We start from the raw sequence: 27,300 nt of genomic DNA, 5'->3' as shown, positions 1-27,300 counted from the left end.
TGAGATTCAAGGATTTGCAGTAAAGAAGCACCTGGCTGGCTCAGCTGGTAGAACATGGTGCATCTTGATCCCAGGGTTATGAGTTTGAACCCACATTGGGCATAGAGTTTAACTAACAAAAAAAAAAAAAAAATTAGAGTAAGACTCTTTTTCCTTAGAGGAAACATTCAATACATGGTTAGTATATATGCCTTTGGTTTCTGATGCCTAGTGCCAGAGCCATCTACAGGACTCTATTAACCGGGAAGTATTTAATGCCTAAAATGGAATGCTACAAAACAAGTGTGAGGCCTTCAATGAGCTCACATTCAACCTGGGAAGATAAGAATCCCACATATAACACTAACAGGCCACATCAAAGTCCCAAAGTGTTTGGGACTCATGTTAGAACTCTCTTAATGTTTGTTAAATATTGGGTATTAATTATTAAATGGAAACAGTAGAACCAGTACCTGAGTACAGAGAGGGGAGACATGAAAGTGTATATGCTGGGAGAAGCTTCAGGAATGAAATGGGACTTCAGCTGGGCCTTTAAGTGTAAGATATTTGCAGGTGGAGAAAGCTAGGAAAATATTTCCTAACATTTTCCGGGCAGATGGGCATGTACACTCGTGTGTATATAACCCTGAGTAAGTGTCTTAATAGCGACACTTACCAAAATTGCCAGCACCTCGAAGAGAGTCTCAGGGATCAGCTCATTGAATGCTTCAGAGAGTTGGTGCCATCCTTTAGGTTTCAGATTGTCCTCTTATATCTTGCTTTAGCTGTGACTTCAGTCATTTAGACCGAAAGGGCAAATTGGGGAAATGGCAGGAGGGAGGGGCTGTATTGAAAAAATGATTCATATACTGTCATCCACTGTTCAGAGTGGAAATGGATTCCAACGAATCTAGTCCCCATCTCAGATTTTGAAATATTGAATTAAATCTCTCATTTCTTGAAGGCACTCAAAAAGTAGAAATGTTAGCACAATTACATGTCACTGGAAAGGTCTCTAAGATTCATTTAACTGGGTGGGTATCTCTTCTAACCTCTTAAGTTGAAATCTGACAGATAAGGCAAATATTAATTTTCACTTTTTGTGTTTAGGAAACAAGACCTTCCAGACATCTCCTACAGAGAAACTACATTTCCTGGGCCTTGCTTGTAACTAGGTGAGCCCATAAAACTAAGTTCTGTTCAAAAAGATGTAGATAGAAGTATAGTTTGAGACTTTTGAGAAGCCTACTTAAGAGACAGTGAGATACACCTCCTCTCCTTCCTGCCTGCTGCCAGGAATGTGGATATAATACCTGGAACTCCAGCAGCCACTTTAAATCATGAGGTGATCTTTTGAATGGAAATGGAAAAATAGAGCAAGAAGATAGAGCAAAACAATAGAGGGAACATTGACCCATGAAGACTTTGTGGACCCGCCCTAGTCAGCTGTTTTTCAGTTGTATTTTATATAATACATCTCTGTGAGTTCAAGCTACCACAAATGAATCTCTGCTGTTAGCAGTAGAACACGATTCCCCACTGATGCAGATGGAGAGAAATGTGCGATCCATCTTTCCCAACCTATAGATTAAGGCTAATCAGTGGGTCCTGATGGTGTTCCCTCTCCATAGGAATCCCAGTGGAGAGGGATATGCACCTAGCCCCATGTTTGGCTCCCTGCACTACTCATGAATGTCACTATCTCTTCAGTTCAGGATTGATCTCAGGAACTGGGGAAAATAAGAAATATCTCCTCACATAAGACTGCAGACCTCTGTTATGACCTTTATATTAGAGACGCTCCTGGCCTTTGAGAGTTATCCAGAAATGTGAGAAAACTTTTCTTCTAGAAAGTTCAGGTGGAAGTTTGTAATTTCCAAAGTGAACACAGGAATACCTCTGGTCCTACGTGAATTTCAAGATATTTTCTGCTTCTGGGGTGCTTGAGTGACTCAGTTGGCTAAGCGTCCCTCTCTTGATTTTGGCTCAGTTCATGATCTCAGGGTCGTAGGGTCGAGCCCCACGTTGGGCTCTGCACTCAGCATGGAATCTGCTTGTCCCTCACCCTCTGTTCCTCCCTCTGCTTCTCCTCTACTCATGTGTATTCTCTCTTAAATAAATATTATCTTAAAAAAAAAAGAAATTTTCCACTTCTCTCATCAAGAGTAGAGTCTACATCCTCTTCCTTTGAACCTGGTCAGGTCTTTGTGGCTGTCTCAATTAACGGATGACAACAGAAGAGATTCTATGTGACTTTGAAGGCTGAATCATAATGGTAACACAACTTCTGCCTGGCACATGGGCTCTCTCTCTCTCATTCTCCTGCCACATGCATTTCTAGTTCTGAGCTGCCATGCAAGAGGTCCACTCCCCTGAAATCACAGTGCTGAACAGACCACACACAAGGAGATAGAGATGCCCAAGAATATCAGGCACTCCAGTCCTGCAGCTGTTTGCGTCTTGCCAACCCAGGTAGGGGACATAGGAGTGAGGAAGTCTTCGAGATGATTCCAACCCTGCCACTATCTGATGTGAGGTACCTCTCAAAGAGCTGTCTAGCTGAGCCTAGTCAACCAAGAGAGCTGTGAGAGAGAATAGTCAAATGATTATTGCAATCTCAAGCAACTAATTTTTAAGATGATTTTTCATGACTATAGAAAACCAGAGCAGCCTAACAGCTGTAGGTCAGGCTCTGAGGTGCCATTCATTCCTGCTCCACATTCCAGGCTTAGATACCTGCAGAAGTGTCCCTGGTCCTTCCCCTTTCACCTGAACTCCCCCAAGGATGAGGACTCACCACCCTGAAACAGCCAGCCTGATTCTCAGTGAGCTCTACAAAGTGAAACCTATCTCCCTGTGACTTCTACCTCCTGGTCTTTTTTTTTTTTAAGATTTTATTTATTTATTTGAGAGAGAGTAAGAGAGCATGAGTGAGGGGTGAGGGAAGAAAAAGCAGGCTCCTTACTGAGTAGGGAGCTGGATTTGGGGCTCAATCCCAGGACCACAAGATCGTGTCCCAAGCCAAAGGCAGCTACCTAACAAACTGAACCACCCAGCTGCCCCTCTACCTTCTCTTAAATGAAAGCACTGGGACTGTTCAGAGCAAGCCAGGTTCCCCCTCCACAAGCAAACTTTCAATTATATAAAGACCTCTTTCTTTCTTCTTATGAATTTTTGTTTCTCTAAATTTTGCTTTTTTTTTTTTCCTTTTCAGTGTGTGTTTAACTGCTTCCCCAAAGCCCCTGAGGAGCTAGGAGAAAAAGTGATGGGAGGCAAAAACTCTCTGTAAGGAAATATTCAGAGGGCAGTGATGTAATAGAAGATAAAAATCAAGATTTTATATGAATATTATGTATTCACTAGAATTATAATTATGCAATATAAGTATATAAAATAGATCATGAAGTAATACCCCTCCATAGAAACATTATATTAGAAGTGTGATATTCTGCTTGATTTTCAAAGTTTCCTATACTATCATTAAATTACCTCCAAAGAAAAATAAATAAATAAATAAATAAATAAATAAATAAATAAATAAATAACTTACCTCCAAAGAAGAACATGGTGTGTTGTGGCCTAAGGAAGGCAGAGATGCTAATGCTGAAGAGATATCCTGCCTACATATGTATGTGCCTCACTTTAGCTCTCAAAGGCTTTCCCTACACCCACAAAGATATAAAATGATTGTATTCATGCCCAGTCAGCCTGCTCAAGGTCAGCTGGACCATCTGACCTTTGGCCAGCTCCCAGAAAATCAGTTTACCCAAAACAAGTAAACTAAGATTCACTGTTTCCAGACTGTCCATAGTTTTTCTCTTTCCTTTCTCCTTTCCCTCATAAATCCTCTTCCTGTCTTGGTTTATTAACAGCTTTGGATCATCTCCCTGGCAAAGGGTCAATTTGCATGCAAAAAATCCCTAAATATATCTGAATAATTTTTTTTTTTTTTACTTTTTTTTAGCATTAAAATAAAGTCAGTCTGGCTTTTCATTTTCTAGCATCAAAGATACAAAGAAGCTGATCAGCACTATTTATTCCAGTTTATTTAACATTGCTTTCCAACTCTAACATTCTGCTATAGTCCACTCATTGTTCCTGAATATAACCTATGAATGCCTTACTTGTCTATTTATTCCCAGAGCTTCTTCTATGTGGTTTTCTTTGAGCTTCCAAGCTCAAATTCTCCCACTTCTCTGCATTCCACAGAGCCAGGGCATGTACCATTTTGTACATTTCATAAAGCGCCTCTTGGATCAGTTACGCTTTTGAAGTGTCTTCTCTGTTCAACAAGTTTGTCATGCCTGTGAGAGTGGAGATAGTGTATTGCACATGCCTGCTGTCCCCACCATAGAAAGCATGCACTTAATACATATTTTTTATTCCAATAGAAAGAACCTTTCTGAGTCAAACACAACCATGAGAAGAAATGGAATCTACCTTTTTAAGCACCTACTATGCGTTAAACTTGTAGTAGGTTATTTCCTATTACTTTATTTCATATAATCCATATGCTTTGACAGCATCCTCCTTAGGCAAGAGGGGCAAGAGAAGCGCCTCCCAGTCCACGGGGCCAAGTGGTTGTAACCACCAGAGCCTATATCCCTTTCCTTCATAGATTATGCTCTGGATCCAGGGACATCAGAATCCTCTGTCTAAATGGCCTGGGTCCCCTTTTTAGGGCTTCCACAGACCCCTTCACACCCAAGCACAGACCTTGTCCAAGGGGTAGCCTGTAGGTGACTTCTTGGGGAAAGGGCAAGGGCAAATTAAGGAGAGAAGAATAGAGCTTAGACTTGCCAACAGGACTCCAGAGAGTGAGAGAGCATTTTCCAGTCTTCCTCCTTTATGTGTGTACATATACATCTGAAAGCTAGGAACTGCTAGTCACAGAATAGGAGTGTCACTACTTATACCACTTATACCTCATCCATTCAGCTCTTTCATTGTAAAATACCACATACTCTGTTCAAAGGGTCCATGACCATCAGGATGGAACCAGACTTTACTGCTGGGATTATGCTATGTGAGAACAGGAAGGAGCATTGAAGAAACCATTAGGGGTAGCCATTCATTTCATAGATAAAGACACTAAAGCCCAGCAAGTATAAGCTGATTGTTCAGCATACACAGCCAGTAGCCTGAACCAGGGCCTTGACTTCAGGGATGTGCTGTAGCCAGCTTGTTCCAACTTGTAAGAAATCAGTTGTTAAATTTGCAGGAATTTTTCAAGCCTGTGACCATGGTAGGAGTATTTACATCACAGGAATTGGCTTTCTTCTCTCCTCCCCTGGAGAGCTAATTGTTAGACATTTACTAGAGCAGCATTGGCCTTGATTTTCTTTCCTATGTCTTGAGACATTGAATAGAAGCTTCTTAGGCTCTAGGCAGTTCTCATCAGCCAGTTATCCTACACTCCCTTGCTTCTCACTTTGGTTGAATGATTCCTTCATCATAGGGCTTTCTGTCCAGATTTCCCCTCAGAAATCTCTAGACTTGTCTATTCAACTATCTGCTTGACATCCCCACCTGGGCATCTCACTGTCATATGAAACTTGACCTATTCAAAATAAACACTGGATTCTCCAGCTGCTTCCTCCAGTCGGCTTATGCCTCAACACCATTCACTACTCCTCCAAAGATGTGCATTGGAACCTAGGAAGCATCCTTGGTTATTCCTTTTTTTCCCCTTCATACTGTGGGATTCAATTATGCCCCCCAAAATGTGAGCTGAAGTCCTTACCCCTGGTACCTGTGAGTGTGAGCTTGTTTGGAAATCAGGCCTTTGCAGATGTAAGTAGCTAAGATGAAGTCACACTGGAACAGGGTGGGCCCTTCATCTAATCTGACTGTTGTCCTTATAAGAAGAGAAGGAGAGACACAGAGAAAGACCCAGGGAGGCCACCATATGATGGCTGAGGCAGAACAATGTAGCTACAAGCTAAGGGACATCGAGGATCACTGGCATCACCAGGAGGTAAGAGAAAGACATGGAGTAGATTCTCCTCTAGAACATTTAGCGAAAGCATGGCCCTGTGACATCTTGATTTCAGATGTCTCTCCTCCAAAACTATGAGAGAATAAGTTTCTGTGGTTTTAAGCCACTTTCTTAGTGGTAGTTTGTGTCAACCAAGAGGAGAGGCAGAACTGAAATAAAAAGAAAGCATTTATTTGGGGTCTCAGAATTACAGTTCAGGGAGCAGAGATTCAGGTAGTAAACTCACATTATGTCGCACTAGGGAACAGAAGTTAGGAGTTTTTAAAGATGTAATGGAATGCTTATATAGGTTGTTTATGAAGATTTTGATTCGTGTTGGTGACAGAAAACATCTCGGTAGACATAAATGGTTGCTAAGGCAGTCACTAAGCAAAAGTCTGTTACTGAAGCAAGTTGCAGAGTCCTTGGAATATTTAGGATTTGGCCCCATTCAAAAGTTCATGGTTCCACCCAGTGAGAATGTGCAAAGAGCCCATTTCCTTAATGGCCTCCTGGTTCCATTTTAAAACCCCTTGATATAGCTGCCTCCATTTTATTTCACTTTTCACAATTATTACAGCAGCCATAGGAAACCAATACATCTCACAATCTCAACCCTCTCCATGTTCAATCTACCAGCAAGATCTCTCAGTTACATCTCTAAATAAAACTCAAATCTGTCTTCTTCTCTGTTACCATATTAATTTAGGCCACCCTCATCGTCAGCATGGATACTACTACCATTTCCTACCTGGTCCAGACTTGACTCCTCCAATTCATTCAGAAAGATCCATTCAAAGCCTCAAATCATGTTACTCTCTTCTTAAACATGTGATTTCCACTGCTCTTAGTATAGTGTTTGGATGTCTTAACATGGATTATAAAATAATACCTGATCTTTGAAACTCCCCCTCCCCCTCACTCTCCCTACTCCAGCTCCAGCTGTTTTGTTGTTGTTTTTAGTTCCTCAAATTTGGAAAATCCCTTTGCAGGAAGTATTTATTCTGCCTAGGGAGGTCTCCATTGTCCCCCTCCTACTTACTACCCTTCTAACTGCCTGCTCTTTACACCTTCAGTTCTATAAAGTCTTTCCCTCCAACTTTGTGTTTTTCCTTTCTTTCTTTCTATGGAAGATTGCATTTTTGATGATAGTCATAAATAAGATCTGCATATCACTTACCTTCTGAGTGCCCAAGACACTGTGGCTCTGAAGACATCCCAAATATCCTCAGAAGGGTACCCTCAGGAGAAACAAGTTTGACCCCTATGCCATCATCAAGCCCCCTGACCACCGGGTCAGCCATGAAGAAGACAGAAGACAACAACACACTTCTACTTGTTGTGGATGTCAAAACCAACAAGCACCAGATCAAACAGGCGTTGAAGCTCTATGACATTGATATGGTCAAGGTTAACACCCTGGTCAAGCCTGATGAAGAGAATAAGGCATATGTTCAACTAGCTCCTGACTATGATGCTTTGGATGTTGCCAACAAAAGTGAGATCATCTAAAAAAAAAAAAAAAAAAAAAAAAGTGAGATCATCTAAACTGAGTCCAGCTGGTTAATTCTAAGTACAAAGTTTTTCACCATTAAAAAAAAAAAAAAAATATATATATATATATATAGTCATATATATATGACTATAATAATATCTCCCTTCCCACAAGCTTTCTACAGTGTGAATTTGTTATTCCCACACCAAGAAATGGAATCCAATTTCCTTTTTCTTGAATCTAGGCTGGCCTTAGGACTCCCTCATTAACCAACAAGAAATTGCTTAAAGTTTTGTCGTGTGACTTTCCAGGCTAGGTTAAAAAATGTCATGAAGCTTCTGCTAATTTTCTTGAGACATATGGTCTGGAGGATCCTGGCCCCTATGTAAACAATCCAACTCCCCTGAGACCACCAGGCTGGAAACACCATGCATGGATGCTCCAGTTCCATGTGAGCTCAGTCTTTTAGCTACTCCTAACACCAAATGTATATGAAGCTGGTTGGATCCTCTACATCAGCCCAACCACCAGCAGAGTCCCACTGAGTGACTACAGTCACTCCAGGAGGAGTAGAAGAATCACCTAGCCACACTCTGCCTGAATTCTTGACCAACAGAGCCAATGAGACATAGTCTCATGCAGCTTGTTACGCAGCAATGGTAATGGTAATATCCCCATAGTAGGTCTTCACAAGCATTTATTTATTGGTCTGACACTTCTAAGAGATCAGAAGCTCCATGAGACCCACTAGCACATCTGTGCTGCTTACAATCACATCTTCAGTAGCTAGCACAGAATTTTCTAGCCATTCAATAAAGATAAGATTACCCCCAAAGTTTTATTCCTGTTTTAAGCTATTTAAAGCTTATCATTGTACAAAGATTTCTGGGATACCCTCTGCTGAATGAAGCAAAGGGGGAGCTCTTCCACTCTCAGTCACCTGTAATGAAATCTGACATTTGCAATTTCAGTCACGAGGAAATAACATAACTAATTTCTTTCAGACTTCTAAACTGACCAGTCTGACTTAGAATCTTCTACTGAACTGACAAAATGTATTATGTTATATTAATATCTTTCAGAGGCTGAAGTAATTTGGTAACATTAAATGTTAGAAAGCAGCTTCCTATTAAAAGTGGAAAAATAAAAGCCTGATTAAGGAGAGACTTTTCCATAGCAATAAGAGATAAATATTATTTCTTATTTTTCAACATCCATTTTAATAAACTCATTAACCTATGTGATATGATGTTTCTGCCAGTGGATATTAGGGAAATTTACAATAGTTGAACTGATCCCCATTCACTTTAAACAAAATAGAGTAGGAAGTACTAGCCTCATTTACATAATTGTTTTGGATTCCCTAGACAGAAATAATTTCCAGGGTTGTCATGTCCAAAAATAATCTGCAATTCAAACTAGAGGCTTCATTTTTTTCTTTTTAACTTCTTTGTGATAAGAATCTAAACTGTCTGATGTTGTTAAATCTTGCCTGAACTGTTCTATACATATCTTGGTCTCTTGTTGCAAGATGATTCTGACCACTCTAAAATTAGAGTATGAGCATGACATTTCTTTATTTTTTTAGAGCCCATCTCTTAAGATATGTGAAAATGCTACCAACCACAGATTCTTCTCTCAGCTAGGCCTCATGATATTTTCTTATATAGTCATCTAATATATGTGCCCAATAAGTCTAGGATTAAGTTACTACATAAATGTCATTCAAAACATGGCTACAGTTGACCCTAATGTGGAGGTTAGGGGTGCTGAACCTTCTTGCAGTCGAAAATGCACATTTAACTTTCAACTTCCCCCAAATTTAACTACTACTGTTGATCAGAAGATTTACTGATAACACAGTTGATAAACATATTTTTATGTTATATGTATGATATATGGTATTCTTACAATAAAGTAAACTAGAGAAAGCTATTAAGAAAATAAGGAAGAGAAAATACATTTACAGTGTTGTACTGAATTTATTAAAAGTAATCTGTGTATACATGGATCCACATGGTATAAACTTGCGTTGTCCAAGAGCCAATTGCAGTTATAAATTGATTACTTTGATTTTCCATCAAAAGTAATGAGCCATCTCAGCTACATAACCTCTTATGCACTCAGAGACAGTCCCAAATTGTGGAACTACTCATGTAAAACTCTTGGAGTTTCTTTTTTTAAACAAATATTTTATTTTTTTTAACTAATCTCTGCACTCAACATGGGATTCCAACCCACAACCCTGAGATCAAGAGTTGCATGCTCCACCAACTGAGCCAGCCAGGCATCCCAACTCTTAAACTTTCTAAGAATTATTTCTCAGAGATGGTTTCAATTATTATATAAGGCAGGACTGGTTATGCTATGTCACCTTAACAAATAACCCCTAAGTCTCAGTTAATTATTTCTTGCTTACGTGACATGACCAATTTGAAGTGGCATATGTGTGTAGGGGGGGTTTCTACCCATTGAAATCACTCAGTCACCTAAGCTTGACAGAGATCCCATCTTGGGATGTGTTTCCAAGATCACAAAGCCAGGAAAAAGGGCACTTGACAAATTGTACACTAGCTCTTAATGTTCCTGCCTAGGGGTGATGTGTATCTCATGTCCTCAGACTTCAGTAGCCAAAACAAGTTACAGTACTGTGACAATTTTCAAAGGGTGTGGAGAAGTGCAAGCTCTCCATGAGCCTGGCAGGAAATAAGAACCAGAATGTTTGTGCACTGATATAATGGTTACCATGAACAAGGTGACTCTGAGCCTCATGAACGGTGAAGCAATCTCTCTCTTCAGTATGGCATATAAATTCCAGACTTTGTCACTCTCACCTAAGATTTATTTCTAAATGGCCAGTGGAAGGCAGTTAAAATAAAGCTACAGAGAAATAGTACTTCCTTTGAAATAAATAGATGATTTGTGTTTGCATAAGAAGATAGTATTCTGAAAAAAAAAAAAAAAAAAGATAGTATTCTGTATCTGATAGTAGCTCCGTGACCTCAGAGCTAATTATTGTGAGATACCGGATAATCTGTGGATTAATTCTCTTAAAGAGGAAATGCTTTGGATCTTACTAGTCAAACTATCATAAGGGACCATCAGCATCAGCATCACCTGGAAGCTTGATATAATTGTAGATTCTTAGGCTGTATCCCAGATTTACTCAATCAAAATTTGATTTTAACAAAACCCTTCGGTGATCCATGTGTACACTAATGTTTGAGAAGCACTGGATTAAGATATCTGGGGTATGTCCATGAAATCGATGATATACCACGTGTGAAATTCCATAACTGAAGTCCAACATTTAAAAACGAACTTTCCTTTTTTAAATTTGGATTTTTCCAATTGTCATAGGGCTGAGACTAAATAAAAATTACGGTTTTAAATCATAGAAGCAAAACGTGCTCTACTTAAAAATTGCTATCTGCATAACGTTTTGCTTGTTAGGTGGCCCTAATGAGTCTGGCATCTTATTTTTCCAGTCTCAAAGAGAATGGCGGTTGTGCGACATTATTACCTCAAGGGAGGTCAGATGACACCATGCTGAGCACAACTTGCACATATCCTAATACTGAGCAGTGAGAAGTTCAGGTTCCCCTCCTACCGCAGCCCCACACATTTCTTTGGATTAATTATCAGGTCTTCAAAGGCAAACTACTCCTTCCAAACTTTAAAGAATGCATATATTATCATAGCTTATCTCAGATTCCACCTGTCAGGGGGAGATGCTATTATTCTTGTGGGTGTGAATGACACCTCGTTATTAATATTAACACAGTGGTACATATCAGGAGTGATAGTCACTTCTGTTTTTTTTTCCCCTGAAAACAAGAATATTTCCAAAAAGAATAAAATGTAAGGGCTGATGTGAACTGAAATAATCATACAAAATGATTTCCTCCCCAAATTGCAAAGGTGGGGTGCTTTTTAGGAAGTTTTAGCAAACAATCTCAACCAGCTAGGAAAAGGTAAACCTAATTTAGTACTCAACAATAATGTCTGGGTTTGTTTAATGCTTGTTGTGAAAATAATTTCACTCTACATAAATTTCTTAATATAATCGCCACCTGGGGAGAGAAAGAAGCTACAAACAAATCGTGGTACACTTTTTGGCTCCATCTCACATAAATAAGCTAAAATGTATCCACCAGTTTTATGATGCATTTTCCTGTAAACATGGCTTCATCTCAGAACTACTGCAGCAAGACCCTGAAAACATTTAATGAGAGACATAAAACATGTACAGATAAGGTAAGTAAATATTTGTGTATTCTGAGTCACTAAGAGACACCTCAGTTATCATCCTTGTAAGTTAGATGTCTTGACACAGTTTTATTCCCAATTGTTTGTAGACATTCTTCTGCTACTGCTAAAATAAGTGAATTTCATCATTAGTAGACACGTAAAGCCTGGCTAAGGTGTTACAGCGCTGCCTCTGGGTTTGGTTTGATAAAAAACCTGTTCCACAGGAACGTAAATCATGTTGCTTAACTGGAACGTGAGAGACTAGACTGAGCAGAACTCCGAGGAATACCATTTGCTCTTCTATTATTTTAGAAAAACATGTAAGATTTTGACACTGATTCCTGATCTGACCCTCAAGAGGTGAATTTAGCTCTAAAGGAATGACAGTTGTGATGCAGAACTCAAACTGGTCCAGGCACCTGATGCGCAGCCAGCCGATGTCTGAGACACCAACTCTGAAGCAAGGAGAGCTTTGTTATCAGAAGGGCAGCCCAAGGAGAAGGCAGGGGACCATTCCCAAAGCTGCCTTGTACTGTTGAGCCCAGGGACAGCTTTTGTATGCTTGGGGAAGGAGGTGAGTACACAGAGGAGGGTGAAGGTTTCTTGAAAACTTGACCAGGGGGTGGGGCCTTGAAACAATCTGGAGATATGCCTTCTTTCAGACAATGAAGCCCCCTTTGGGACCTGGCAATCAGGTAAGCAGTTAAGTTCAATACAAATGTTAGCATCATAGGGTCCCCGTTGGGTTACTACAATCAGTGGGTAAACAGGGGGTGGGAGTGGAAACAGCAAAGTTAATGGTTAATAAGAGGCACAGAAAAGATAAATAAGTAGGGAACAAAATGGAACGTGGAGCTGAGTTAATAACGCAACTAACGCAACTATAGTTCTGCTTATGCTTTTAAAGTAGGTCCAGGAACCAGGTGTCCAGCCTCAGCTGCCTTATAATACATCTGACCAAGGTTTAGATATTCTAATGCTCTTAACATAGTTCTATAAACCAGGCCAGGCAAGGCTTCTCACAAAACCAGAAAAGCTCCTCTCTCCCCGTCATTCCTTTCTCACTCCTGTTTTCAATTACTGGTTTCTCAAAATCATTCAGGAAACTATGGAGGACCCTTAATAGGCTATCGGAAAGCCCAGAGCAACTGCCCAAGGACAGGCAAAATGCACTAATTCTTTTTAAAAGAACCTGGGAAATAGCCTGCAAATCATTGTCACTGAGTTGGCATTAGATGATTTCTTTCTTACGGAGTAATGTATAGTAGCTGTTATTTAGTTGTTAATGAAACGTGCTGCATAGTCTGTCTTTAGCTCTCTGTGTTTTCTGTGGTATTTTCTTCTCATCTTTGCAAAGTCCTACCTCATTCTCTTTCAATAGTTATGATGAGTTCTTGGCCAGAAACAGTTGCATAATACTGTCAGGTTATAGCTTATTTTCAGAGAAATAGTTTGGTCATCTTCAGTAGCATTAAACGGAATGAATTAATTGTTCAGATGCCCATAGTAATGTGCAAGGCAGCTCTTCCTTTGTTATTCAGAAATTATTTTCATTTTATTTAGTTTATATTCTCTTTTAATGTGTTAAGAATATGCCCTTTATATTCACTCATATTTCCTTAACTAAGACAGAACTACTTACATTTCTTCTAATATACATATGAAAATAATGCTTTTCTGTGATTGTGTATCATCATGTCCTACACTTAAGTGCATCTTTGTAGACTATCACATTTGTTTAGTGCTGCCTAATTTTCCATGAAGCTTCATTCACTCATTCAATACATGTTTATTGAGTATCAGTTACTTAGGGTACTTGAGTGAACAAAGTAGACAGAAATCTCCACCTTTAAGAAGTGTACATTATTTTCAAGTTGTTGCAACTTCAGGTGATCTTTTATTTTTATTTTTTTTTCAGGGGGAGAGGCTGGTTTATTGGGGGCTGTGTCTCCCCATTAGGAGCCACGTGTGCCAGCCCCTCCAAGGGTGGCAAGGCGGGCAGGTGATCTTTTAAAAAATAAAAATCCCCAGGACGCCTGGGTGGCTCAGGGGTTGAACGTCTGCCTTCCTCTTAGAGCGTGATCCCAGGTCCAGGCATCAAGTCCCACGTCGGGCTCCCTGCATGGAGCCTGCTTCTCCCTCTGCCTGTGTCTCTTCCTCTCCCTCTGTGTCTCTCATGAATAAGTAAATAAAATCTTAAAAATAAAAATCCCCATTTAAAAACCCAACCTATTCGGCTCCTTCATTCATATGTACAAATCATAACCAGAATTTAGATATAACATAAAACATTTATTTTGTGTCCGACAGTGTGTTCACCACTTTACATATAGCTAGCTCACTTAATCCTCACAACAGCTCCAAAAGGAGGTACTACTATGATCCTTAGTTTACAGATGAGGAGAGGAGGCTCCGAGAGAGTACTTAAGGAGAAGTAGGAAAATTAATAAAGAGAAACCTCACTAAAGTGGACTGGGGAGGTTAGAGAGGGGAGTACCACTCAATGTCAATGACAGGAGGAACTGCCAGTCACAAACTCCGATTACAGACCAAACTACAGAATCCCCCCTGGTGAAGGATCCTCACTTACAGGGCCCGGCAGAAAAAAGATGCACACTGCATCTCCTCCAAGGAATTCATGAGCTCTGCGGGTCAGCCGATGAGCAACCCTCATCACCCCGAGATCTTGCTTTTTTCCAGTGGATTGTCCTTCAGAACGACCCCTTCCAATTTCCTCCTTCTGCTCCAGAAAGGTAACTTTCCCTGGCTGTGTTTGTGGGGTTCACCAATGGTCTGACTGTACCTTGCTTGTCTTGAAGGTTACAATTCCCTGCCATTCCCCACTAAATCCACTTCTCTGCTAGTGAAATAAATTTCGTTTTCAAAAAAAGTCTATCAGAAGACTCGGGCTTAGATTCCCCTTGGCTTAGAACAGCCGTCCCATACCGCAGATGCTACTTCACACGCATTTGGGGAGTAGAGGAATGACTGCACGTACTTCTCGGATTCCCATTTAGTGAAGCATCAACAACTCGTATCATCCTGGAACACTCTGGGCATTTTGCGGGGCGCGAAGATGGGGAGGCTGGTAAGGAGCTTTTCCCTCCACCCAGCGAGTGCAGCAGGGGGCTCGGGCGCTCCGTGCTCGGGAGGTGGTTCCCGCGGCGGGTGGGCGGGTGAGCGCGGGGGAGGCCGCACCGGAGCCGGCCCGGGGTCAGCTCAGCCCCCGAACGCCGAGGCCCCCGCCGCTCGCAAAGGGAAGTCAGCCCCGCGGCCCCCGAGCCCTGAGGAGGGCGAAGCCCACGAACTTCCCGCGCGGCTGGCAGGAGGAGCCGCCTGCAAAACCATACCGGGTCTTTCCTTCGTGCAGGGTACGGGGGCACGACGTCGCGGCTCGCTAAGGAGTCACCGCCCCTCCCCCCCCCCCCCCCCCCCCGCGGCAGGACCCCGGGCGCCCGCGTAAGCTTCTTCCCAGTCCCCAGCCACCCCTCCCGCCCGCGCATGCGCAGGGAGATTCCCAGCTGCCGCCCCTGGAGCGGGAGCGCATCGATCGACTCTGAGCTCGACTGCTCGGCTTGCCGGCGCTCGATTGAGGCGCGTGGAGCGTAACTTCCGGTAGTGGCTCCGTTTCCGGCCTTCGGTTCGCCCGGGACCGGCGCAGGCCTCCGGTGAGTCGGGACGCGTTCTCCGGTTCTCTGTTTCCGCTCCCCTGGTGGCCGGCCGCCCCTCGGCCTGACGCCCGCTCGTGGGATCAGGGAGTGGACGCGGCCGGTGGCGGGGCTGCAGGCGTCCCCTCCTGGGTTCGCGGAGGGTTGGCGAGACGGTGGGGGGAGTCGGAAACCGACGCGCGGGTCCTGTGAGGCCCTGGGATTCAGAAGTCTTGTCTCCAGTGGGGCGGGGCGGGGCGGGGTAGCTGGCCGCGTGGCCGCGTCCTGGGGCTTCGGCCGGCCGTGCCTGTGGCTGGAGAGGCAGGAGGCCCCTTGGCTCCAGGTGCCCTTCACCCAGTGCACACCGCCGTTGAACCTCGCGCGAGGTCTTTCAGAGCCTCCCCGTTGGGAACCCGGCCTTCGGTTTGACATTGCGCTTGTTTCCGTGACCCCAGCCTTTCCAGGTTTCAGGTAAGAGGGTCGCAAGCCTGAGAAGCGTTACCTTTCCCTTGTTCCCGAACAAATGCAGTGCCGATCTGTAGGCTTCTTCCCTATGGGTTTCCTTTTTTTTTAAAAAAAAAATATTTTATTTCTGTATTCATGAGAGACACAGAGAGAGAGGGAGGAGGAGGCTTCATGCCGGGAGCCGACGTGGGACTCATCTCAGGTCTCTAGGGTCACGCCCTGGGCGGAAGGCAGCCGCTAACTAAACCTCTGAGCCAGCCGCGCCGCCCCCCTGTAGGTTTTCTATACTCTTCACAGACGGTGGGTTTAAAATGGTGAAATGAAGGAATATGTGGGGCACCCAAGCAAATAAAGCAGAGTCACGGTTTGCAACTAAAAACAAGGTGAAAAATGAAACAGCAAAGTGTGTGTGTGCAAGAAAAGTGCAAACGACGAAGAGACGAGGGCGGAATGCCCAGCCCTGCTGTTTACTAGCTGAGGCCCTCCACTAGCCGTTGATGCCGCTACTCCAAGTGCTCACTGCCCATGTGAGAGCTTTGCTGCGACGCCTGTCATTTTGTCTCCGAGTTCTAGTAGGTAAATGCTGTGAAACCAGCCCCATTTTACAGCTTTGGGCCTGAGAGTTTAAGGAACTTGCCCGCTGTCAAGCTGCTAGGAATAAACATAGATAGCATTTGAATTCAGATGAGGTCGGTACTAGAATCGGAGCTCTAACCGGCATGCAGTACCGCTCTATCTGAGCCCCATGATTTCAAGTGGGTTAGAGTTGACCTTAGAGTCAGGACAGCTGGTGATGGTGTCTGTAAATCTAGTAGGGGTGAAAACACTTTCTAAGTGCGGACCCGTTAAGTATTGCTTGGTAAACTTCGTTAATAGTCTGTCTTAGTGATTTTTACTGGGCGCAGATTTGCTAGTTTGTTTCTCATTTTTCTTAAAATCCAAAGACGGCATTTTAAAATAATTTCATTAAATGGGGCACCTGGGTGGCCCAGTGGGTTAAGCATTGGACTCTGGGATCTCAGCTCAGATCTTGATCTCAGGGTGGTGAGTTCAAGCCCCAAGGTGGGCTCCGCCTACCTAAAAAAATAAGTGAATTAAATAATTTCATTAAAAACGTTATTTTGTTAGGCAGGTGAAGAAACTATTGCTTGTTGCAAGTGAAAAATAAATATGAAAATAAATGTATTGGATGAAATAATGTTATTAAAATCTGCCTAGGTACTTGGGCTCCACCCATGTTTTGAACCTGAGAACTGTTTTGTTTAAGAAGGAGGAGTAGCAAGTGCTGGAGAGGTTTTAAAGACTACTGACAAACTGGAATTTTCTGACATTTGGGATTGAAAGGAAATTGTGTAGATCCCTGTGTTGTATCCTTACATAGTGTGTGTGAATGCTCTGCTTATAACAGTATTTACTGTCTTTTTAGGCAATTTGAACAGTTTAACTGCAAACATGGATATCAGACCAAATCATACAATTTACATTAACAATATGAATGACAAAATTAAAAAAGAAGGTAAGTGCTTTTAAAAAAACATTTGTTTACAACCAAAGTGCATTTAATTACTAGCATCTTAAAAATTGTGCTGCTTGAAAACTTCTGATGTAGTAATCTTTGTCAGTACCTGAAATAATATCTTCTTCCTTTTTTGTGAGGATTTTAAGGCTTTTTAAAAACAAAAATAGGGACTGAAAATCTGGTGAATATGTTTTCACTCATAGATAAAATGGTTTGAAACAACTTAAAATTAGATAGTATAATGTGATTTTATTAAAATATGTAACTTTGTATAAATAAGTATGGTGGGGGGCCCTTGGTGCAGTGTCATTGTATAAAGAGATCTGTCGTTTCTTTCACAAATAAATTGTTTTCCCCTCTATTTTTGCTCAGAATTGAAGAGATCCCTATACGCCCTGTTTTCTCAGTTTGGCCATGTGGTAGATATTGTAGCTTTAAAGACCATGAAGATGAGGGGGCAAGCCTTTGTTATTTTTAAGGAACTGGGCTCATCCACAAATGCCTTGAGACAGTTACAAGGATTTCCATTTTATGGCAAACCAATGGTAAGATGATATTATTTTGGTTTGATCACTATTAATAATATGTTAAGTTTGTAGATACACACTTGAAACTTTGGCCATTTCTTTTTGCTTTTAATTAAGTGTTAAAGCAAGTTTAGGTTTATTTTTTTATTTACACATTTGGGTTTATAGAAAAGTTGTAGAGTTTATAATTCACTAGTTTATGTTAGTTCAGATAGGCAATAGCAAAATATATTGAAGTATACGATGTTTAAAAAATAGTGGCAGTATAGGCAATATTCTCATCTCAGGAACTAGAAGTTAACTCAGAAGATTGAAAAGAAATCTTTGTAAACTTGTAAAACAATACAAAACACAGAAATTATGGGTCAAAGAGGAAATCAGTTTGAAGTTTCAGAAAATCGCATAGTGAAATACCACATATCAGAAGCCATGTGGCCTAGAAAAAGCAGTGATCTAAGAAAAATTCATAGTTTTAAATTCATAGGTTTTATTGACGAATAAACAATGAGCAGCATTGAAATAGTTATGCATAGAAAATTTTAACCTCAGGAATGACATAGTAAGATTCACATTTAGCTGCTGGGTGAAGACTGGATTATGGAAAGGCTGGGGCACTTGGGAACTCAGGAAGCCATTGGTGTAGGCAGAGATGGTAGAAGATTGGATTAGGGTGGAAACCGTGTAGAGCAAGGGGTTCTACATCTGTGAGTACGGGGTACCTTGGTTATGGATTCCTAGTGCTTTTTCCTGAGACTTGGAATGGGATGAGAAGAAACCTTGAAGAAAGAGCCACGGGCGCAGTTTCCCAGGCCGTGCATCCTCATTCTGATTCTGCCATTAACTGGCTGTTTGCCTGTGTTCATCTTTCACTACCTATAAAATGTAAGCAAATTGGCTGTCCTTGAGCTAATTCAGAGGTCAGCAAAAACTATATAGGACTGGGTAGTAAATATTTGAGGCTTTGTGGTCCACGTACAGTTTCTGTCGCATATTCTTGTGTCTGTGCATGTTGTTAACAACTCTTTAAAAGTGTTTAAAAAAAAAAAAAAAGTCCTTGATTTATAGACCATACAAAAACAAGCCGTGGGCTGGCTGGAGTGTAGTGGCGATAACTGATCTAAACCCTTTTTTTTTTAGAAATGAAGAATTAGGCTCAGCAAGGTTAATTGCCAGACGAGATTATAATAATATAACCTATGGCAGTACAAGGCCTTGAAAGCTAACCTGACACCCAGTATTATGGTTTTCCCCCACCTTGAAACTAGGAGTTGGCAATCTGTCCTAAAGGGCCAAATGGTATTTTAGGCTTTGTGAGCCAAATGATCTCTCCTGCAGCTGTTTAACTCTGCCTTTATGACAGCAAAAGCAGCCATAGGTGTGTGTAAATGAATCATTGTGGCTGTTTTAGCAAGATCAAATTAGCAAGACCTAATTTACAAAAACAGGCAGTGTTGCTGTGGTCAGTGGTTGGAGGACCTTTATATATAGCACATTGTTTAGTTCGGGAGTGGGCACTTTTTCTCTGTTACTGGAGCAAGTTTTCTTTTCCTTTTCTATCCAATTCCCTTTTTCCCATCACTTCCCATCTGATGGGTACCAGCTGTGCGGAAGGCCTACATGCACTCTTTTTAATAAGTTGGAGTTTTCTGAAACCAGTTTGTCTGTCTTAGTAAGTACGAAGAAAAGGCATAATGGAGATTGCAGTTGGCAGGAACATAAGACTGGGTTTTAGTTTAAATTTAAAATTACGTTAATACGGAGGAACGATTTCCTGTAGAGGATTTTAGGGTTGTTTTGTTGAGTTGAAATGACAAGTTTGAATGTGCCTGTTTCTCAGATAAAGGAAAGCTAGAGATTGTTTGCTGTGTTTGCTGCTGGCTTCACTTTGCCAACTAATTATTTTAAATCAATGGAAAAAGTCCAATAGACTGATAATGCATTGAAAGTATTTTTGAGTTCCATTTTCTGCCTTCAGGAAGATAGCAGATACTGCCAAATTTCCAGCATCCTGGAAGAGGAGGAAGAATATTCTCTGAGCTGTCTTGTTTTGTGTTTATTTAGGTGGTTAGTTGCTCTTATGTTTTAATTCCCAACATACCAGATCAGAAACAAGCAAAATTTTCTATAACTTGGAACTTATAACAAAGTTATAACAAAGTTATCAAGGATATTTGTTTTTTTTTTTTAATGCCAAAAACACCTTAGTAATATAGAACCACCTTCCTGTTATGAAACCTTTGACATAAATGTAAGCCTTGCTCCTTTTCTAAGCTGCGAGTGTACTTTTTTTTATCCCTTATGGGTGTTTAGTCTAGACCACGTTTTTTCAGCATTGGTACTTTTGACATTTTGACCTGAATAATTCTTGTTGTAGGGGGCCGTCTTGTTCATTGTAGTGTTTAATAGCATCCCTGGTCACTACCACATGCCAGTAGCATAACAACCCAGAGCATCTCCATTCAATAGCACTAGTTATCCCCTGTGGGCAAAATCACCTGGGGTTCAGAACCAGTAGTGTGGATCAGCCATTTAAGAATGATGATTGAGATCAGAGATTTTCACAAGTGACTGTGTGTTAAGGACAGATCACTTAAGATCTGTTCAGGTCAGGGAGAAGGTTGAAGACATAGGGGAGATGAGAGGGAGTCCTTGGGACCAAGTCAGAATTAATCTAAGTCTGTTCCTTCTGGTCAGATGGTGACATGTAAAACCAGCAGTTGCTTGCAGGGGTAAGTCCACTTAGGGACCGTATGGTATAGCAGTCCAGGGCAGCCAGGGGTACTGAGCTTTGGGTATTGATGTGAAGGACAGCATGCTCCTCTCTGTTTCCCCAGTACACTCATCTCTAGCTGAAGAGAAAGACTTACTTTTGGTTTTGACAGATTTACTGCTTTCAAACCCATGCTACTTTAGAAGGTCACTTCTTTCCTTTCAGACTGAGAGGAAATTCATATTCTGTAAGGCAATTTTAGATAGTAATTTGTAGGACTCTTGTGTTTTGATATGATCCAGAGAGATTGTTTCAGCTCATTCAGCTCCAGAGAAGAAATGCTTCCTAGAAATGGAAGTTGCAGTTTGCAAATAGATAGACCCTAGAAAATAGTTTAACTCCTAGCAAAAATTTGGGGATGGGTGCTTGAATCTAGCTGTGTAATAATGCTTTAGACCAGGGCCATGGTATAGGTTCCACCATCCACTTTCTGCTTGTTAGAATTACAGAATCTCAGGCTTCACTCGGACCTGCATCAGAATCTGCAGTCTTACAAGCTCTCCGTGAAGTTCGGATGCACGCTAAAGTTTATCCTGGCATACTGTTCCTTCTGGCTGGCAGGAAGAAGCAGCAGCTGGCCTGGTTGCACTAGCTGCAATGCCATCCTTTGTTTCTTTTCAAAGCTTTTTAAAGTTTAAGTTGTTGCCACTATTAGTCATTGCATTTACAAATTATAGATGGGGTTCAGAGGAAAATCATTCTGACTCTTTAGTAGTTTAACTGTGGAAATAATAAATTCCGTATGATACATTCCACAACTGATCAGTACATCTTGACTCTCATTGAGCGTCCATACTAAAGAGTAGACAACTTTCCCGTGCATTTTTCTATTTTATGAAATTGAGAGCAACATTGGTGCAGATGTTTCAAAGTTCTATTTTTCCCATATGAGAATCTATGGGTTTTCTTCTAATAAGCATAGCACAATTTATTTTCATTTGGTGCTCAGTGTATTTGACAGATTTCCTTAGGGATATGTTTAAAACCAGCTTGTCGTGTATTTGTGTAATGAAATTTGAAATATTAATGAAGAGTGTAAACAGCCTTCAGCATAATGAATAGTAACCTGTCTCCATATAATTAAAACAGCGAATCCAGTATGCAAAAACAGATTCGGATATAATATCTAAAATGCGTGGCACTTTTGCTGACAAAGAAAAGAAGAAGGAAAAGAAAAAAGCAAAAACTGTGGAACAGACTGCAACCACTGCAAGCAAAAAGCCTGGTCAGGTGAGATGGACAAAAGTTCCTTGGTTTGGTGGTGTTAAGAACATGATGGAGATGTCTGTTTTCCACTTAGGAATGGTCTTTGAGGTGTGTGTCCTATGTGTGTTTGTTTAAAAGGTGCACTTGTAAGAAGCTGGAATCGGTGGAGTTCAAAAATTCCAATACTGGGCAGCCCGGGTGGCTGAGCAGTTTAGCGCTGCCTTTGGCCCAGGGTGTGATCCTGGAGACCCGGGATCGAGTCCCACGTTGGGCTCCCTGCATGGAGCCTGCTTCTCCTCTGCCTGTGTCTCTGCCGCTCTCTCTGTGTCTCTCACGATTAATAAATAAAACCTTGAAAAGAAAAGAAAATTCCAATATTTATATTTAATCACCAAATTAAAATATAAACTTTTATATATGCAGATCTATATTAAACAGTTTTATTTGAATCTGTATAACCTTTTAGTTCCATCATTCTTCAAAATATGTATTAATATCTTCAGGCTTATTTCTCAAGTTCTACTGCCCGTAAATAATGTTGTAGGTATCATCTTTAATTTTGAGTGCTACACACAAAGCTGCTTTCTTTGAAAATTCAGAAATTTAAAAATCTAATTTAAAATAACAGGTAACAGGGAGCGCAGCGGTTGTTGCGCCTGGGTGGCGCAGCGGTTTGGCGCCTGACTTTGGCCCAGGGCATGATCCTGGAGACCCGGGATCGAATCCCACGTCAGGCTCCCGGTGCATGGAGCCTGCTTCTCCCTCTGCCTATGTCTCTGCCTCTCTCTCTCTCTCTCTGTGTGACTATCATAAATAAATTAAAAAAAAAATTAAAAAATAAAATAAAATAACAGGTAACAGTGAAATTATCATCCAAAAAATAGCTACTTCTGGATTGAAAGTGGTTAGAAATCCAGTTCAAAAATTTGACTTTTGTCTAATTGTTTAAAAAAAAGAGACTGGTTCTTGTGTTTTGTATATATATTTCTCTATAATTTTATATTTGCATATTATAGTTTTATGTATTTCTCCATAATTTTAGAGATTACAGGTTAAATTTTATGACACAGTCTTTAAAATTTAGACGAGATCTTTCAAAATTAACTGAAAAAGTTTGTCAGTAACGATGTAAATTCTTAATGTAAAATAAAAAGGAGGGATCCCTGGGTGGCGCAGCGGTTTGGCGCCTGCCTTTGGCCCGGGGCACGATCCTGGAGACCCGGGATCGAATCCCACGTCGGGCTCCCGGTGCATGGAGCCTGCTTCTCCCTCTGCCTGTGTCTCTGCCTCTCTCTCTCTCTCTGTGACTATCATAAATAAATAAAAATTAAAAAAAAAAAAAAAATTAATAAAATAAAAAGGAATAAGAAATCTTTCAAAAATAATATTTTTTTTTTAAGTTTTTTATTTTAATTCCACTATAGTTAGCATAAGTGTTAACATTAGTTTCAGGTGTACAGTATAGTGGTTCAACAGTCCTGTACATTACTTCATGCTCATCACAATAAGTGCCCTCCTTAATCCCTCACACCTATTTGACTCATCCTCCTACCGTCTCCTATCTGGTAACCATCAGTTTGCTCTCTGTAGTTAAGGGTCTGTTTCTTGGTTTGTCTCTCTCTTTTTTTCTGTTTTTCCTTTGTTTGTTGGTTTTCTTAAATTCCATATATAAGTGAAGTCGTATGGTATTTGTCTCTGACTTATTTCACCAGCATTATACCCCCTAGTTCCATCCATGTTTTTGCAAAAGACAAGATTTCTTTTTCTCTCTCTCTCTTTTTTTTAATGGCTGAATAACTCTCCATAGTGATTATCTATCGATGGACACTTGGGTGGCTATTGTAAATAATGCTGTTATAAACTTAAGGGTGCATACATCCTTTAGAATTAGTGTTTTTGTATTCTTTGGTTAAACATTCAGTAGTGCAGTTACTGGATCATAAGGTAGTTCTATTTTTAATATTTTAGGGACCCTCCATACTGTTTTCCACAGTGGCTGGACCAGTTTGGTTTCCCACCAACAGTGCATGAGGTTCCTTTTCCTCTACATTCTCCCCAACGCTTATGGTTTCTTATGTTTCTGATTTTAGCCATTCTGACAGGTGTGTGGTGACACCTCATTGTAGTTTTGATTTGCATTTGCCTGATGATGGGTAATGTTTGTCATCTTTTCTTGTGTCTTTTGGCCATCTGTATGTCTTTGGAGAAATGTCTTCATGTCTTCTGTCCATTTTTAGTTGGATTGTGTGTTTTTTGGGTGTCTTACCTGTTTGTAATATACTTTGGATACTTAACCCTTTATCGGTTATGTCATTTGCAAATATCTTCTCCCATTTTGTTGGTCTTTTAAAAATTAATGTTATTTTTATGCAGTTATTAAAATTATAAACCTGCTTTTTTAGAGCAATCAGAAACCTTAACTCTTTTCTATTTTTTTTTAGGGAACACCAAATGCAGCAAATACCCAAGGAAATTCAACACCAAATCCTCAGGTAATCTTTGTATCTATGTGGTGCTTGCTTTTTAAAATAAAATTATAAACCAGTGAGAATAATATACAACAACTTGTATTGTCACCAAAAACTGAAAATAATTCCTTATATAAGACATTAAATTATATTACACTTTAATATAAAAACTCACTTTTCAAAACATTTTAATTTTTTTGAGGGAGGGAAAAATGAAACCTGACTCTGTTCCTTGCTTTCCATAATGTTTCAGTGATGGAATCAAAATGACAGATTTTGAACTCTGTGAAGGCAGGGAGTGAACATTTTTATTTTCCCTAAAGTACCTGCAAAGCCCAGGGCTTTACAGATGCACAGGTGGGGGGAATTGGCCAGGTCGACGTGCTCTCTTTCCATACCGGTTTGCTTAAAGCAGTGAACCATCTTTTCTAATAGAGCAGCGTTGTTTTATAACTACCATTGATCTGGTTTCTGAGAACAAATATATGTCTCTTTATATAGAGTTTTTAGAAATCTCTTAGCAAATCTCCTTGCTCAAGGCCTCAAGGAGAAAGATTTAGTGGTTCCTCTTGGTTCCTGGGATGCTCGACAAGATCCTTAAGGCCAGAGAATTCCTTGCACCTCAGAGCTTTCCTTCTTCAATTTGAAGTTATGTGTATTTTCCTAATGATCTACCTTTTCCTCCTTTGGAATCTTTCAGCAATTATAGTATAGTTTACAAATGCTAGCACTTAATTCTCTAAGCCTTAAGTTATTTTTAACACATCATCTTTTCTCTTTATGAAAGACAGAGAGCCTCTTAGGTACAGGACGACCCTGTCCCTATAGTTCCACATGACCCCAGGTCAGGATATCAAATAATTAGTTTAACATCTGATAATGTTTGTTTCTACTTATTTGGGTATAACTAGATGCTCTGTATATCTCATTTACTTGGAGAAAAGGTTAAAAGTCACCAAGTAGTGGCTTTAAATGGTAGTTCCAAATTTTGTTAAATGCTGGGAGACTGTAAACAATAATGCAGAGGATTGAAATCTGAGTGTTATTATTCAGGTAACCAGCTGAATATGGGCGATGCTGCTGCCTTCTCTAGTTTTGTTAGGATCTTTCAGTTATGTAACCCAGCTGACAGAGTTCTCCCATTACAACTGACTCCTGATGCTTAAAACTTAAATATTGTTTTAAATGCTATTAAATACTTTCAAGTTAATTAGTTTTGTAATTGTCCAGATTTGTATCAGGTGATTTGAGTGTCTGCTGAGTTACTGTTCAGTTTATGTTTATTTCTCTGGTGTCCTTGCTTTTCGACTTTAGTGTTTGATGTAGTGCTACGATTTCATAGTCCTTAATAAACTGGAATGTCGCTCTCTGAAGTTCAGATTTTAATATAAGAGCTAAATGGCTTACTATACTTTTTATACTTAAAAGCTAACTGCCTTTTTTCTTTATAATAGGTCCCTGATTACCCTCCAAACTATATTTTATTCCTCAACAATTTACCAGAAGAGACTAATGAGATGATGTTGTCTATGCTGTTTAATCAGTAAGTTTTTTCAGAAACCAGTCTGTGTTGTGAAAGCCTCCCAACAGGACAAATAGCACCTCTGTGGGTTAAATCCGTTTGTGTATCACACAGCAGTAATTCCTATAGGTTCCTTGATTTGGTCTGGGATTAATCATGTGAGTTGAAGCCAATCTGCAGATTTAGCAAATAAAAAGCTAAATTACCTCTGATGTTTTACTTACCAATTAGAATTATTTAAACAAGAAATAAAGCTTAGATACAATGACAAGATTGAACTAGCTTATACCTACATTTTTTTCATGGTATTATTTATATTTTAGACTCTTTCACCCTATTCAGGATTCTTGGTAGGATATGATACTTTTCCTAGACTGGTATCAGAAAGTTGTTTAACAAATTTAAACACAGAATAGACACTTATGTATTTGATATCCTTTATATATTTACATATATAAATTATTTCTCCTCTTATAGGTTTCCGGGCTTCAAAGAAGTACGTTTGGTACCCGGAAGGCATGACATTGCTTTTGTTGAATTTGAAAATGATGGACAGGCTGGAGCTGCCAGGGATGCTTTACAGGGATTTAAAATCACACCGTCCCATGCCATGAAGATCACATATGCCAAAAAATAACATATGGCATAGTTGTCTTTAAAGGACTTGGTGTTATTTAAAGTGTTTGTCTTGATAACATTTGGTCAGGCCATTTTAATAGTTGGGATGTGGGTGAGTGAAAGAAATTCTTGTGAATTTTAAAAAATAACTTAGTTTTTGTTTAGCCTTATTGAGCTATGAAATATGAAGGCCTCAATTTTGTACAATAAACTTTTATTTGTATTCTATACATAATTCTACATTTATTCCATCGTCCTATCACCAAATGTTTATGCTAGACTAGAGCACCTCTTAAGATATATAAAACTAATAAGATGCTTTCCTAGTATTATTTTGGAGCAGCTAATGGCAGAAACATTTTTTTTTTTAAGATTTTATTTATTAGAGAGCATGGGGAGGGGGGAGAGACAAACGGAGAGGGAGAAAGCGAATCCTCAAGCAGAGTTCTTGCTGAGCAGGGAGCCCAATGTAGGGCTTCATCCCAGGACCCTGGGATCATGACCTTAGTCAAAATCAGATGCTTAACGTACTGAGCCCACCATGTGCCCCCTTTGAATCTTTTTAATAAAAGAGAATTAGATCAAGCTCTTGATTACATTTTCTGTAGTTATTTAATTTTTTTATTCAAATAAACTACTACCCTGGAGGGTTTTTTGTTGTTGTTTTTGGTGGTGGTGGTTTTTCTTTTTTTTTCCTTTTTTTTTTGAGTTGTATTACTGGTAAAAACAATGCCCTAGGTGTTAGGGGGAAATGAGACCTGGGCAGTATCTAAATTTTAATTTATACCTAAGGCTATGATTCAGGCATCTTTAGAAATGGACAATTTTTTGCATGTACAGTAAATTGATCATTTTT

The 27,300-nt window shown here is 40.2% G+C and overlaps 1 protein-coding gene and 2 long non-coding RNA genes across 7 annotated transcripts; 2 read left to right on the top strand and 1 right to left on the bottom strand.

Moving 5' to 3' along the window:
* Positions 1-11,936: 11,936 nt before the first annotated feature.
* On the top strand, positions 11,937-13,753 carry LOC118352298 (uncharacterized). Its single transcript, XR_007405521.1, has 3 exons — positions 11,937-12,276; positions 12,365-12,397; positions 13,621-13,753. It is a non-coding gene; the product is annotated as an uncharacterized LOC118352298 (long non-coding RNA).
* On the bottom strand, positions 13,551-15,117 carry LOC125753517 (uncharacterized). The gene is made up of 2 exons (XR_007405522.1): positions 14,701-15,117; positions 13,551-13,897 (listed from the first exon to the last, which is right to left on the bottom strand). It is a non-coding gene; the product is annotated as an uncharacterized LOC125753517 (long non-coding RNA).
* A 114-nt stretch (positions 15,118-15,231) lies between these two features.
* Positions 15,232-27,091, top strand: SNRPB2 (small nuclear ribonucleoprotein polypeptide B2). Of its 5 annotated transcripts, none has more exons than XM_049100414.1 (8): positions 15,268-15,370; positions 16,092-16,390; positions 17,241-17,330; positions 17,706-17,878; positions 21,720-21,860; positions 24,278-24,328; positions 25,759-25,847; positions 26,304-27,091. In XM_049100414.1, exons 2-8 carry the CDS (start codon positions 16,312-16,314, stop codon positions 26,461-26,463), a joined length of 783 nt encoding a protein of 260 aa, XP_048956371.1. In that variant the 5' UTR covers positions 15,268-15,370; positions 16,092-16,311; the 3' UTR covers positions 26,464-27,091. The 5 variants fall into 5 exon arrangements, with proteins under 5 accessions (XP_025325039.1, XP_048956371.1, XP_048956370.1 ...); XM_049100413.1 differs by lacking the exon at positions 15,268-15,370 and adding an exon at positions 15,605-15,820; XM_049100415.1 differs by lacking the exon at positions 15,268-15,370 and adding an exon at positions 15,685-15,820 and having other exon boundaries at positions 16,092-16,386.
* Positions 27,092-27,300: the final 209 nt, after the last annotated feature.

This window comes from Canis lupus, chromosome 24 (genome assembly GCF_003254725.2).
Source record: "Canis lupus dingo isolate Sandy chromosome 24, ASM325472v2, whole genome shotgun sequence".
In the NCBI taxonomy this organism is placed as follows: domain Eukaryota; kingdom Metazoa; phylum Chordata; class Mammalia; order Carnivora; family Canidae; genus Canis; species Canis lupus.
This window is presented reverse-complemented; position numbering and strand designations above follow the sequence as displayed.

What these genes read in the sequence shown, in the direction of transcription:
- SNRPB2 (XM_049100414.1), top strand. Translation starts at nt 16,312, where the DNA reads ATGCCGCTACTCCAAGTGCTCACTGCCCATGTGAGAGCTTTGCTGCGA. An exon ending in TTGTCTCCGAGTTCTAGTAG is followed by an intron (nt 16,391 to 17,240) that starts GTAAATGCTGTG and finishes CTGTCTTTTTAG; the next exon opens with GCAATTTGAACAGTTTAACT. An exon ending in CAAGCAAAAAGCCTGGTCAG is followed by an intron (nt 21,861 to 24,277) that starts GTGAGATGGACA and finishes ATTTTTTTTTAG; the next exon opens with GGAACACCAAATGCAGCAAA.